Genomic DNA, 15,626 nt, shown 5'->3' on the forward strand with positions numbered 1-15,626 from the left:
ACAGAAAGGTTTTAAGATATCTCAGGAAGATAAGATATCTAAATTGCTAATAGATTATAAGATGGAACTTTGTAAGCCTGCAAAGACTCCAATGAGTCAGGATACTTGCAAAATGGATGCTCAAAGTCCCAAGTTTGATAAAGTAATATATCAATCTTTGATTGGTAGCTTATCATACATTAGCAAGTGGTCAAGGCCAGATATAGCTTATAGTATTAATCAACTGGCACGACATAATAATGATCCACTTCAATGTCATTGGATAGCATTAAAGAGGATTTTAAGATATCTTAAAGGAACATTACACCATGCACTGTATCTAGAATCAAAAGGTGATCTCATACTGAGTGCTTATGCAGATGCTAGTTTTGCATCAGAAAGAGACACAAGAAAGTCGACTTCAGGAACAGCCATAATGCTGGGTAAGACATTAATTGGTTGGAAGTCAATAAGACAACAGCATATAAGTTTGTCTACTATGGAGGCAGAATTCTCCTGTTTGTCATTATTATGTACTGAATTAATTATGTATAAACAAATGATGAATGATATGGGTATAACTGTAAATTATCCTATAATTGTACATGAAGATAATCAGGCAGCAATTCAAATGGCCACGAATATTGCTGTAAAAACTAGGAGCAAGCATACGGATTTAAGGTACCTAAACGTTAGACAATCTGTAAAGAGTAAAATGATACAGCTAGAGTACTGCATGTCGGAGGACAATATAGCTGATAATTTTACTAAAGCCCAAGGTGCCATTAAGCACCAAGAGAGTTGTGTAAAGTATGGGTTTAGATTGTAAGGGTATTATATATTTATATCACCCAAAAGGGGAGAATGTTGGGTATATTGATACACCAACTAGGTTTGGGTGAATAAATATATAAACCAAGGTTTAAGTGTTTGTAGCTTTAAGCACCAAACTGCAATGTAATTAGATAATTAAGGGTGCGGTTACAAACAGCAATAAAAGGCAGTAAGAGAAATGGAACCCCTCCCTGGTCTCTCTGCTCTCTGCTCTGCCTGCTGCTTACTCCTGTTTGAGACATCTGCTTGTTACTGTTTGCTGGCTACTGTGCTGGATACTGTTTCTGCTGAACAAAAGGACTATTCCCTTGGTGAGCTGATATCCTGTGAATACTCAGCGTTGTCTTCGAGAGAAAGGTATCGGAAGGAGAAGATATCTCAACAAGCAGATAAGGACATAGTACTGACTAGTAAAATGGACTAAGTTACTGGATGGATATATTTGTGAATGACATATGGACTGAGTGACAATGCTTAAACTCTGAATGGATTAAACAACTATTTAAAACACAAACAGTTTTTGTCTCCAGTGTGTGTATACTCTTGGGCCCAGCCTCTCTCATTTGGCTGCCTGGCTTGACTGCTGCTGCACACTCTGCTTGGGGGTTTGTCCCCAATCACTAACACTATTGGTCCAGAAAAGCTGGGCCGTGATTGGAGAGAACTAAGAGTTCTGATTGGTTCTTATTCAGCTGCCGCGATTGGGTAAAACCAAGCTCAAATGCATGTCATAGGCTGCCTAGCCGCAGCCAGCTCTATAAAAGGAGCTGCCTCGACTGGGAGTCTTGTCTCAGTATCTGGTTCCCTAATAAAGAGCTGTTGTCACTATTTTGAGTCTCTTCTCTCCTTGGGACCCACCGCCCACACATAACACTAAGAGGAATGTATTCTTATAGCAATTGAAAGGAATGTGATTATGTAAGGCAACTGAACTGCCTCTCATGGATATATTTATAGAATATTAACCATCACAAAAAGGGGTTGTGAAGATCAAACTCAATGAAAAAAGTCACTTACTCAAGCGTTTTTATTGCACATTCTGGATGATTCAGACCCTCACATAGCACTTCCATTGCTTTGTCATCTGGGTTCTTGAGGGACAAGTATAATACATTCAATCTCTGGTTTTTTCTGAGGACTTTTGCAAGATGCCTGCTGCAGGATTCGGTCAGTATCTCTCCAGAAAGCCTGTGGAGAATAGCAAGAAAAATTACAATTATTTTGTGAAAAACTAACAGGAATGTATTCTTATAGCAATTGAAAGGAATATGATTATGTAAGGCAACTGAACTGCTTCTCCTGGATATATTTATAGAATATTAAAGATCACAAAAAGGGGTTGTGAAGATCAAACTGAATGAAAAAAGAGTCACTTACTCAAGCATTTTTATTGCACATTCTGGATGATTCACACCCTCACATAGCACTTCCATTGCTTTGTCATCTGGGTTCTTGAGGGACAAGACTAATTTATTCAATCTCTGTTTTTTTCTGAGGACTTCTGCAAGATGCCTGCTGGAGGATTTGGTCAGTATCTCTCCAGAAACCCTGTGGAGAATAGCAACAAAAATTACAATTATTTTGCGAAAAACTAACAGGAATGTATTCTAATAGCAATTGAAAGGAATGTGATTTTGTAGGGCAACTGAACTGCCTCTCCTGGATATATTTATAGAATATTAAACATCACAAAAAGGGGTTGTGAAGATCAAATGGAATGAAAAAAGAGTCACTTACTGAAGCATTTTTATTTCACATTCTGGATGATTCAGACCCTCACATAGCACTTCCATTGCTTTGTCATCTAGATTTCCGAGGGACAAGTCTAATCTATTCAATCTCTGTTTTTTTCTGAGGACTTCTGCAAGATGCCTGCTGGAGGATTCGGTCAGTATCTCTCCAGAAAGCCTGTAGAGAATAGCAAGGAAAATTACAATTACAATTACAACAAAAAGAGTCTGTTCCATACTAAGCAAGCTCGTAGACCTGCATTCCCATTGGTGCGGAAGAGCCAGGCCGTGATTGGACGATATACGCATTCCTGATTGGTTCGTATGGGGTTTGCCGCGATTGGGTGAAACCAAGCGTGGCAAGCTTAAAAGACTGTCATAGGGTGCCTAGCCTCAGCCAGCTCTATATAAAGGGCTGCCGCAGCTAGGCTCGTTTTGTCTCAGAATCTGCCTCCTTAATAAAGAGCTGTTGTTCACTACTCGAACCTCGTGTCTCAATGGGACCCACCGACCATACTTAACACTGGCGATGAAGGTGGGATTCTGAGACAACAAGGTTGATTAGCACGTGGCAAACAGTGCTAAGACGACCAGCGAAATGGCCAGCAGCGCCGCGCCACCCGCACCATTCAACCCAGCCAGTGAGGACTGGGAGTCCTACATCGATCGCTTCCAAATGTTCCTGGAATCCAATAACTTAAAAGAAGCTACCGGGAGCAAGAAGCGAGCAGTCTTCTTAATGCATTGCGGGCCCGCTGTCTTTAAAATGGCCAAGGCACTAGCGAAGCCCGCAGATGTCAAGACAATGGATTGGGACACCCTAGCTCCCATCCTCCGGAACCACTTCTCTCCAGCCATACCAACGCTCATCCCAAGGCACGATTTCTATCAGTGAGACCAGCGCAAGGGTGAGAGCATCAGTGAGTTCGTAGCCGACCTGAGGAACCTAGGGGGTCTGTGTGGATTCACTAACCTGGACGAGGCCATGCGTGACCGGGTCATCCTCAACCTGAAAGACCCGACGCTTCAAAGCAGGTTAATGGCCAAAGGGGACATCTCCCTCACCGACGCCTTAGCCAAAGCCACCACAGCCAAAGCCTCCCGAAAGTCAGCGGCGCGAATGCGGTGTTCAAATGGAACTGACTGCCATTCAACCGGTGAGACGACCACCACAACAGAAAAACTCACAGACTCTACCCACCATGGCGACATCGAATCCCCTTCTGACAGCGAAGAGGAAGAAATTCACAGACTTCAGTCAGATCATGAATGGCAAGACCGGCATGGTCGTAAGTCGAGGTACCAGTGTGCCGGCTGCGGAGGAAACCACCCACGTTCCGAATGCAAATTCCTGGACGCTGTTTGCCGTTTTTGTGAGAAACGAGGGCATATCGCCAAAGTATGCTGCAACAAAAGAGATTTCAGCCCCCGGCGTCGAGGAAACAGCTCGAGAAGACTAGATGGCACCCCCTCCAAAAACTGGGACCACCCGACTGACAGCAGATGGAGCTGGGATAGCCGAACTAAGAAGTTCATAGATGCACCAAGAAGGGAAGAAACGCACCAAACAGTTATCATTGGCCATGCTTCACCAATAGACGCATGGAAGATACGTATTGAGGTCGCCATGGAGAACCAACCATGCACCATGGAAGTAGACTCTGGCTCCTACCTCTCTATGGTATCTTGGCAGACCATAAACCGCCTGATACCCAGCATACGCCATGAAGAACTACATGACCAGAAACTGATTTTAAGAGACTATCAAGGGAACCGCATCCCAGTCGCTGGTACAGGACATTTCAAGATTTCTTTTAAAAACCATACCAGCATCCTACCACTCACAATCATTGATAAGGACCACCCCAGCCTACTCGGTTTGCAATGGTTCACACCCCTGGGGATCGAGATGGCAGGCATCAATCACACAGATGACGAAGACTGGGAAGCGACGCTCGTACAAGACTTCCAAGAGGTCTTCGATGACACTTAGGCAAGTACAAGGGGTCCCCAATCTCCTTTAATATTAGCCCTGACATCGCTCCCATCTGCCTCAAACCGCGCCGAGTGCCATTTGCACTCAAGCTGAAAATAGATGAGCAATTAAATAAGCTCATAGCGCAAGGCGTATTAGAACCCATCGACCATGCCCAATGGGAAACACAAATTGTCACCCACATCAAACCAGATGGCTCCCTGAGAATTTGTGGAGACTACAAAGCCACCTTCAACCATGCTTTGCAGCAGAGTGCCTACCCCGTGCCGGTAGTCCAGCATCTCCTACACTCACTGTGGGGTGGCAGAATCTTTGCAAAGCTCAACCTGGCACAAGCCTATCAACAACTGCCAGTTGATGCTGAAACTGCTGAGGCTCAAACTATCGTGACACATTGAGGGGCATTTAAATGCAACTGACTTCAATTTGGAGTTAGCGTCGCACCGGGGTTTTTCCAGAGCCTAATGGAAAGACTGCTGCATGGAATTAAAGGAGTCATGCCCTATTTTGACGATGTTTTAGTAGCAGCCCCCAATAAGAAACAATTGGAAAAACGACTCAGAGCAGTCCTTCAAAAATTTAAAGACTCCGGCCTCAAAGTAAAAAAAGAAAAGTGTCAATTATGTACCGAAAGGGTTGAATTCCTCAGATACCTCCTTGACAAAAAGGGAATTCACCCCACCGACAAAAAACTGAAAGCCATCAAAGAAGCCCCCAGACCAAAAACAAAATGGACCTCCAAGGAGTCCTTGGACTTATTCATTTCTATAACATTTTCCTACCCCAGAAAGCGACTGTCGCGGAACCCTTACATAGACTTCTCAACAAAAAGGCTTCCTGGATTTGGGGACAGCGAGAGGAACACACTTTCCAGCAAATAAAAAACCTCTTGACTTCAGACGCAGTCCTCATGCAATACAACAAAACCCTACCACTGACTGTCACTTGCGACGCATCTCCCTTTGGTGTTGGCGCAATTTTAAGCCATACTTTGCCAAATGGAACAGAGGCTCCCATTGCATTTTTTTCCAGAACCCTGTCCAAGCCGGAGAGGAACTACAGCCAGCTGGACAAAAAAGCCCTCGTCATCATCTCAGCAGTTAAAAGATTCCATGAATACATTTATGGTAGGACATTTTCGATTATTACAGACCATAAACCCCTGCTTGGCATTTTGGCCGGTAACAAACCCACTACACACATCCTGTCACCTAGAATGACAAGATGGTCTGAATTTCTTGCCGCTTATAATTACCAATTAATAGATTGCCCAGGCAAGACTATCTCGCACGCCGATGCTTTAAGCCGCTCCCCCTTGCCAGACATGCAAGAGGACCCAGCACCCATGCTACCAATTTTGCAAATAGAAACGTTATCCATGCCACCATTGACTGTGCAAGACATTGCCCACGAAACAAGGAAGGACAAACGCTTGGCGCGAGTTCTCAACTGGGTGGAGACGGGCTGGCCTGACAGTGAGTAAATTGAACTCTTTAAACCATATAAAAACTGACAAACTGAACTCTTCTCACAAAGGGGTTGCGTTTTGTGGGGAGACCAGGTGATAATACTGGAAACATTACAGAAAAAGGTTTTAGAATTGCTACACAAGGGGCACCCAGGCATTGTACGTATGAAAGCCCTGGCCAGGAGTTATGCTTGGTGGCCAGGCATGGACAAACAAATTGAAACCTGGGTCGCCGCTTGTACCAGATGCCAAGAGACTCACTCAGCTCCCCCAAAGGCCCCACCTTTAGAATTGGAAATACCCAGAAGCCCTTGGTCGCACATCCATATTGACTTCCCAGGGCCAACCAAGGGACATACCTTCTTAATAACTGTTGATGCTTATTCGAATTGTCTCGAAGTAAGCAAAATGAAGTCTACCACCATGGAAGCTGTCATCAAAAATTTTTTGCCACGCATGGTCTGCCAGATGTGATAGTATCTGACAATGGCCCCCAGTTTACTGCATTGGTGTTTGAACAATACTTGGCAGATCGCAGCATCCGACATGCATTGACATTGCCAGCTCACCCAGCGGCGAATGGCAGAGCTGAACGCATGGTTCAATTTACAAAAAAACTCTTCAAAGGATGGAGCATGGCAACATCCACGAAAAAGTCACCAAAATGCTCCTCTTACAACACATCACACCAAACAGCACTACAAACAAGAGCCCAGCAGAACTGCTGATGGGGAGAAGACTCCGGTCACCTTTGGATCGCCTGCACCCTGCTTACACCCCAGAGAAACCCCTCAGTTCCAGCAGCAAGCACCGCGCCTTCAAAATAGGTGACACTGTCTTTGCCAAAAACTTTACAGGGGACCCACTATGGTTCCCTGCAAAAATTACCCAAATCACGGGCCCGTGCTCCTACCGCCTCGAAACCACCGATGGTAGGTGTTGGAAATGACATATTGACCAGCTTAGGTCCAGGCTTGCTCTTCCAGACCCGACCCAAGAAATCAGAGGGGGGGGGAAACCCAAACTCTGAAAAAGAACTGACACCTACGCAAGCAGAACACCCCCCACAGGAATATATTCTTATAGCAATTGAAAGTAATGTGATTATGTAGGGCAACTGAACTGCCTCTCCTGGATACAATACAAAGAAAAAGAACATTAGGAAGAGGCAAACTATCAAAGCTCTAGAAGATGACCACAAAAAACTGGAAAAAGAATTGCAGAAAATGCCACAGAAAAAAGATATTAAACTTAAAATGGACATAATTAAACATAAAATGGGTGAGGTAGAGAAAGAAGAACTGGCACAAAAAATTAGAAGTGCTAAACAGAACTATTTTGAAGATGCAAACAAGCCAGGTAGATGGTTAGCATATAAACTGAGAAAGGAGAAAGAATCTTGGAAAATATTACAGCTAAAAGATGATCAAGGTCAAATGTGTTATGGTAATAAGGAGAAAAAGGCAATTATCTGAGACTTTTATGGACAACTATATAAACAGGAGGATTTTGATGAGGGAAAAATTAAACTTTATTTACAAAATGCTAACTTACCTAAGATACCTGAAGAGACTGAAAAAATGCTAGAAAGCACTATAACAATGATGGAACTAACTGAAGCATCCAAGAGACAGAATAATGAAAAAGCACCAGGTCCAGATGGACTTCCGGCAGAATTTTATAAAACACTACAAGAATCGTTGAGCATTCCACTGCTAGAAGTCATGAACAAAGTTATGTTAAATAAGAAAATACCTAAAACATGGTCAGAAGCTTATATTACACTTATTCCAGAAGAAGGGGCCGATCCATTACAAATTAAGAACTATAGATCTATTTCTTTACTGAATGCAGACTACAAAATCTTTGCTTCAATTTTGGCAGAAAGGCTCAAAAGATACTTAAATAATTTTATTCATCCTGATCAGAATGGATTCCTGCCAAAGAGACAAATTAAAGAGAACATGAGGGTAATTCTGGACACTTTGGAATATTATGAGGCGCATCCTGAAAAACTTCCTGAAAGGCTTTGATATTCCTAGATGCCCAAAAGGCATTTGATAATGTGAACTGGAGATTTAGGTTACTATTACTGGAACAGATGGGCTTCGCCAGAAAATTTATTCAAGCAATAGAAGCCATATATGATAAGCAAATGGGAAAAGTAATGATAGAGGGAGAATTTACAGACTCTATTAACATAAGAAAAGGTACAAGACAAGGATACCCATTATCACCTTTGCTATTTGTATTGACTTTGGAAGTGTTGAATAAAAATATTAGAGAGGACCAAAATATAAAAGGAATGAAAGTCAAGAAGGAAGAATTTAAATTGCAAGCCTTTGCGGATGATTTGGTTTTCATTCTGGAAGATCCTCTAGAGACAGCTCTAAAACTATTGGAAAAGATAGAGGCGTACGGTAAGATGGCTGGTTTGAAAATAAATAAAGATAAAACAAAGATTCTGACAAAGAATATGCTATTAAAACAAAGAGATGAATTGGCAGACTTATTGAAAATTCAAGTTATGAACAAGGTTAAATATTTGGGATACATTTGATGTCAAGATGTATTATATTGAAAGAGAATAACTATATTAAACTTAAACAGCAGATAGCATCTGATCTGAAGAAATGGGAAAACCTACAATTGTCATTGATAGGTAGAATTTCAATAATCAAGATGAATATTTTACCCAGAATTTTATATTTGTTCCAAACAATACCAATTAGGCTTGGCAAAGATTATTTTGAAGAACTAAATAAAATTGTGTTGAAGTATATATGGCAAGGTAAGAAAGCGAGAATAAAATTAAAACTTTTACAAGATGCTAGAACTAGAGGAGGATTTGGCCTTCCTAATTGGGAGTTGTACTACCAAGCTGCAAATTTAATGTGGGCTAAAGAATGGATAACATTAAGAAAGACTAGATTGTTGACATTAGAAGGACATGATTTATTACTGGGATGGCATGCTTTTCTGTGGTATAAGGGAACTAAATCGCAGGGCTATTTTAGAAGGCATTATACACAGGAGTCTTTATGGTTGAATTGGGAGAAAATTAAGAGACAATGTTATTTGAAAATCCCAGTCTGGTTATCAATTATTGAAGCTTTTTCTTATCCTATAACATATAAGAAGGAACAAACAGTTAGTTATGGGGAAATATTGGATGAAAAGAGTGAACTTAAAACGATGCAAAATCTAGAAGAACAAGGTATAAGAATGAATTGGTTTTCATATACGCAAATACACTCAAGGTATCTTAAAGATTCTAAAACAGAGGGATTTTATGATAAATTGATTGACTGATAGGATTTTGACAGGTACTGATGAAAAAGTGATCAAAAAATTATATAGTTATTTGCTGGAAATTAAACTAGAGGAAGAACAAAGAAACGATGATTGCTTGGGGGAAGAATTTTGGATATGGGATTGATTTAGAGAAATGGCAAAATTGTGGTCTCAAAATTATAAAATGACAATGTCAACAGCATATAAAGAAAATTTGTATAAGATGTTTTACAGGTGGCATTTTCCCCAACAGAATAGCAAGAATGTTCAAGAATAAATCTGAAAAGTGCTGGAAATGTCATCAGATACCTGGCTCATATTACCATATGTGGTGGACTTGTGAGGTCGCTAGAAAATATTGGACTAGACTTCGCATATGGTTGGAAAAAATGACAAAGAAACATATAGATTTGAAACCAGAGATTTTTTTTTTTTTTATATATAAATTTTTATTATTTTTTTTAACATAAAAAACACAACAACAAAACATAAAAGTATCAGCTCCCCCATATTTTTGTACACACCGTAAGTCGGTTGGTCCATCGGTTTTGTGCATTCACCTCATAGTCACAATTACAGTTACTTTATATAATACTCTTATCAATACAAATTTATAAATCCTAGTATCTCTATTAAAGAAAAAAAAAAAAATTGACTAAACTTTTATTCGGTCATGCCTTTATGAGATAACTATATTTTAAATATTTTATTCTAAAACAAATCTTATAATCATACCAATTCTATCCCAAATATGAAAAAGAAAGAAACAAAGAAAACTATTATATAAATATAGTATCAAAAACCAATAAAAGGAAAGGGAAAATAAAGTCATTATTATTCCTTATTATCTAACTTTTATATTTTTAATATTTCATCATTCAACCATTGATAGAAAAGATCCCAAACTAAATAAAATTGTTTATCTTCTTGCTCTCTAATTTCAAAAGTCAATCTACTCATCTCAGCACATTCCAAAATTTTCTTTACAACTTCTTCTTGCAATGGAATTTTCTCATTTTTCCAATTTTTTGCAAATACAATCCTAGCAGCAGTCAATACATTTACAATCAAATATTTCAACTCTTTACTATAAGTATCTGGTAGTATTCCCAATAGAAAAACTCCGGTTTCAAGTCTATATGCTTCTTTGTCATTTTTCCAGCCACATGTGGATTTTAGTCCAATATTTTCTAGCATCCTCACAAGTCCACCACATGTGATAGTATGAACCAGGTTTCTGATGACATTTCCAGCATTTTTCGGATTTGTTCTTAAACATTCTTGCTATCCTTGTCGGGGAAAATGCCACCTGTAAAACATCTTATACAAGTTTTCTTTATAGGCTGTAGACATTGTCATTTTATAATTTTGCGACCATAATTTCTGCCATTTCTCTAAATCAATCCCATATCCAAAATTCCTCCCCCACGCAATCATAGTTTCTTTAACTTGTTCTTCCTCAAGCTTAATTTGCAATAAATAACCATACAATTTTTTAATCACCTTTTCATCAGTACCCATCAAAATCTTATCCAAGTCAGTTTGCTTATCATAAAATCCCTCTGCTTTGGAATCCTCATAGTACTTTGAATATATTTGCAAATATGAAAACCAATTCATCCGTATACCTTGTTCTTCCAATTTTTGCATCGATTTAAGTTCACCCTTTTCATCTAATAATTCCCCATAGTTAACTGTTTGTTCCTTTTTATAGATTATAGGATAAGAAAACGCTTCTATCGTCGATAACCAAACTGGAATTTTCAAATAACACTGTTTTTTATCTTCTCCCAATTCAACCACAGAGACTCCCGTATATAATGCCTTCTAAAATACCCTGTGTTTTAGTTCCTTGTACCATAAAAAGCATGCCAGCCCAACAACAAATCATGACCTTCTAATGTCAACAATCTGGTTTTCCTTAATGTTATCCATTCTTTAACCCACGTCAAGTTTGCAGCTTGGTAGTACAACTCCCAATTAGGCAGTCCAAACCCTCCTCTAAATCTAGCATCCTGTAAAAGCTTTAACTTTATTCTTGCTTTCTTACCTTGCCATATATACTTCAAAACAATTTTATTTAAATCCTCAAAATATTCTTTTCCAAGCCTAATTGGTATTGTTTGAAACAAAAATAAGACTCTAAACCAGAGATTTTTTTATTGGGAATTTTACCTGATACATATAATAAAAATTTGAAGTATTTGATTGTAAATATATTAACAGTGGCTAGGATTGTATTTGCTAAAAATTGGAAGAGTGAGAAAATACTATCAGAGGAAGAAACTATTAAGAAAATATTGGAATGTGCTGAAATGAGTAGATTGACATTTGAAATTAGAGAACAAGAAGATAAACAATTCTTTTTTTTTAAAGCAAATTTTATTAATTTTTACAAAACAATATACAAACAAACAAAACATAAAATATAATGACGTAAGAAATCTTTTTCTGAAAAAACCAATACAACATCTTATTTAAGGACAGAATTATTCCAAATTATCACATTTCCATATAAACACAATTTAGTATATATATTTACCTTATCTATTCAACTTCATATCTTATCCCAACTTCTCTTTATTACTCCCTTTCCTTCTATTTATTCAAATTATTACTCTTTAACTTTAGATTGTATACATTTTTTATATCCATGTGTCTTATACAATTTCATTGTTCTCTTCCAATACATAAACAAAAACATAAAGCATAGAAACATAAAACATCTTTTCTGAAAGTTGCTTGATCCCGGGTTGAAACTCATCGTACAGACACCACTTCAAAAATCATGTTCCTTTTATATACCATTCCATATCTTATTACCGTTTTCCATTTTCTATATAGCTTCTTCCTTCTTTTAACTCTCTTAGTTTTATTCTACTTTTCTCATCTCAGTTCAAATCATAATACTTGTCATTCTTTGTCTGTTCTCAACTATCCATTCATCTTTTCTCTTTAAACAAAACTTCTCCTGTACACTGATTGGAGTATGACGCCTTTAACTCTTTCCCCTAACCTAATAATACTTAATATCACACATAACTTGTATTGGGATTCTGTTTAGCACATCCTAAAATTACACAATATATTATATAGAAAAAAAGGGGGGGAAGAAAGAACAGCAACAACAAAAGGACAAATTTATAGATATATAATATGGCTAGTACACTGGTCAATACCATTTTAATCATACATATTAACACTCATTTATATCTTAAACATTTTATTCTAAAAACGCCTATAATGACACAATCTTATGTACCTTACAGAATCCCTTTTTCAATTAGATTTACCCATTGTCTCTAAATAAATTTTGTTTCTTTAAGTCTTGCTTCCCATCATTGAGACTTCTCACCCCTTCCTTTCTCCCTTGCTTGTTCTTCTCCTTACCTTTTTTACCCCTTTGTCTCTCCACCTCCCTTTTCTTCTTCTGCTTTCCCCCTTTCTGTTGTTTTCTAATTTTATATCCACCTTTCAACTCATTTTTATCTGTTTTGGTTGTTTTTTTAGGTCTTAAAATCCCTTTTTTCTTTTCCTCTTTCTTCTCCTCCCCAGACAGGATCACATGTTCATCAAAGATGGTTTCTTCTTTGTCCCAATTATCCTGCTGCGCAATCGATTCTCCATAAGAACGTACGGCCATTTCTAGAGATTGAAAAAGAATGCCCGAAGTATCTTTCCAGCCTTTTTGTATTTTTGATATTCAGTTTTGGATTCATCCAAGGATAATGCCTTTATAAAGAGGAAAAAATTTTCCCAAAACAACCACCCGAATGTTTTTAAGCAAAGGAAAAAAAAGATTTCCCAAAAGATCCAAAGTCACCAAACAATCCAGATAAACTATTTCTTTTAGCGCTTTTTTCTTTCTTCCGTTTCTTTTTCTGGGGTTACTATTAAATCACAAAGTTCCAATTGAAATATGTTTTTTTGAAGTCTTATTAATGTTCAAATGGCTCTTTAAAATTCTAGGCAGTCTGCTCCTTATTTTCAAATTCTACTTCAATTTTTTTTCCTCTCCCTTCCCACTCACAGCAAAAGAAGATTTTTTCTTTAAATATTTAAGAAATCCATATCCCTTTGGCATTAGCATAGTCTTTAGCATTTAGCATACCTCCAATGCGGGTTTTCCAATTTCTTTCAAAGCTGTTCCGTTTGGAAGGAGAGTGAAAAGAAAAAACGTTTTCCCTTTAATATCCATTCGCTGCTTATTCAGTCTGGGAACAATGTATCTTTAATAAGTATTAAATATCAGGATACATTCAATGTTACTTTGTCCCGGTCAGCAAAGATCACTTTCACTTCTTCACAGCTCCTCCAGCATTTTCTTTTTCCAGCTGAGCTCTTCTATGTGGCGGCCATTACAGACCGCCGCTCAGCTGCCTTCGGAGAGGGAGATTTAGCCAGCTAGGGAACAGAGATGCGATGTCTCTCATCCCTGCCAGAGCCCCCCAGTCTTCAAATGGCTCGGGGCACTCAGGCAGTGAACACAGGCAGGGACCGCGCACAGTCGCGGATTCCTGCCTGCACCAAAGCACCACAAACCGGAAGTCCAAGAAGATAAACAATTCTATGAAGTTTGGGACCTTTTCTATCAATGGCTAGATAATAAAATATAATAATAGAATATTTAGAAACTTAGGATATAATGAATATATACTTTTTTTTCTTTGTTTTGATACTATTTTACAAAATTTTATTAAGATAGACTTGGTATGATTTTATGATTCGTTGCAAAATAAATTAAGTAAATTATAGTTATCTCGTTAAAGTATGAATTAACAAAATTATAGTCAAATGATTGTTTAGTAATGATATCAGGCTATATAATCGTTGATTGATAATATGAGTTATTATGTAGTATAACTACAATGGAGACTATGAAATGGATGCACACAAAAAGTGGTAAACCAACCGATACACTGTCTATAAATTTATGAAGGAGGAGGATGCTTTTATGTTTTATGTTTTATGTGTTTTTTTTGTTGTTAAAGTCAATAAAACTTTTTCTCAAAAAAAAAAAAAAGAAAAAAAATTAAAAAAATTAAAAAAATAAAAATTTCAATTATTTTGTGAAAAACTAACAGGAATGTATTCTTATAGCAATTGAAAGGAATGTGATTATGTAGGGCAATTGAACTACATCTCCTGGATATATTTATAGAATATTAACCATCACAAAAAGGGGTTGTGTAGATCAAACTGAATGAAAAAAGAGTAACTTACTGAAGCGTTTTTATTGCACATTCTGGATGATTCAGACCCTCACATAGCACTTCCATTGCTTTGTCATCTGGATTGTCGAGGGACAAGACTAATCTATTCAATCTCTGGTTTTTTCTGAGGACTTCTGCAAGATGCTTGCTGGAGGATTCGGTCAGTATCTCTCCAGAAAGCCTGTCGAGAATAGCAAGAAAAATTACAATTATTTTGTGAAAAATTAACAGGAATGTATTCTTATAGCAATTGAAACGAATGTGATTATGTAGGGCAACTTAACTGCCTCTCCTGGATATATTTATAGAATATTAAACATCACAAAAAGGGGTTGTGAAGATCAAACTGAATGAAAAAAGAGTCACCTACTCAAGCGTTTTTATTGCACATTCTGGATGATTCAGACCCTCACATAGCACTTCCATTGATTTCTCATCTGGGTTCTTGAAGGACAAGTCTAATCTATTCAATCTCTTGTTTTTCCTGAGGACTTCTGTAAGATGCCTACTGGAGGATTTGGTTAGTATCTCTCCAGAAAGCCTGTGGAGAATAGCAAGAAAAATTACAATTATTTTGTAAGAAAACTAACAGGAATGTATTCTTATAGCAATTGAAAGGAATGTGATTATGTAGGGCAACTGAACTGCATCTCCTGGATATATTTACAGAATATTAACCTTCACAAAAAGTGGTTGTGAATATCAAAATGAATTGAAAAATGAGTCACTTACTGTAGCCCAAGCCATACTTGGCAATTATGGGATCCCTGCCCATGACGAAAACACCTCTAATTGTACTGGTATTGTCACTGGTATCATGGGGCAATTTAGCAAGGGGTTTTCAGCTGTTCTGCTGTCACTCTCATCTTCAGGTTGTGGTTCCCTCATCATTGCCCAGCGATGGGGTAACTTCAACAACCTCCACTCCCTTGTATGCCATTTCTCATGGTCTTACTGGACCTTTACCCCATCATTGTGTGGGTTTGGAAGCTGCCTGGGGTGCGTGGCTGTCTGCAGCTCGATGACCTTCCTTGCTGCGGTGAAAGCAGTGGTGACTCTGAAACAGGGGCTTCTGTTGTGAAGGACCATCACTGCTCTCGGATGGTGCAGCA

The 15,626-nt window shown here is 38.3% G+C and overlaps 1 protein-coding gene across 1 annotated transcript; it reads right to left on the reverse strand.

The window, feature by feature from the left end:
• Positions 1-1,826: 1,826 nt before the first annotated feature.
• Positions 1,827-3,530, reverse strand: LOC148128075 (NACHT, LRR and PYD domains-containing protein 12-like). The gene is made up of 4 exons (XM_087928265.1): positions 3,517-3,530; positions 2,551-2,721; positions 2,191-2,361; positions 1,827-2,001 (listed from the first exon to the last, which is right to left on the reverse strand). Exons 1-4 carry the CDS (start codon positions 3,528-3,530, stop codon positions 1,827-1,829), a joined length of 531 nt encoding a protein of 176 aa, XP_087784391.1.
• Positions 3,531-15,626: the final 12,096 nt, after the last annotated feature.

Source organism: Pseudonaja textilis, chromosome 1 (assembly GCF_049901715.1).
Source record: "Pseudonaja textilis isolate UNSWEBS1 chromosome 1, rPseTex1.2, whole genome shotgun sequence".
Classification (NCBI taxonomy): domain Eukaryota; kingdom Metazoa; phylum Chordata; class Lepidosauria; order Squamata; family Elapidae; genus Pseudonaja; species Pseudonaja textilis.

Bases quoted from the DNA above. Each gene is read 5' to 3' on its own strand.
- LOC148128075 (XM_087928265.1), bottom strand. The intron at 2,362-2,550 runs GTAAGTGACTCT...TATTCTCCACAG, and splicing joins TGTGAAATAAAAATGCTTCA to GGTTTCTGGAGAGATACTGA. The intron at 2,002-2,190 runs GTAAGTGACTCT...TATTCTCCACAG, and splicing joins TGTGCAATAAAAATGCTTGA to GCTTTCTGGAGAGATACTGA.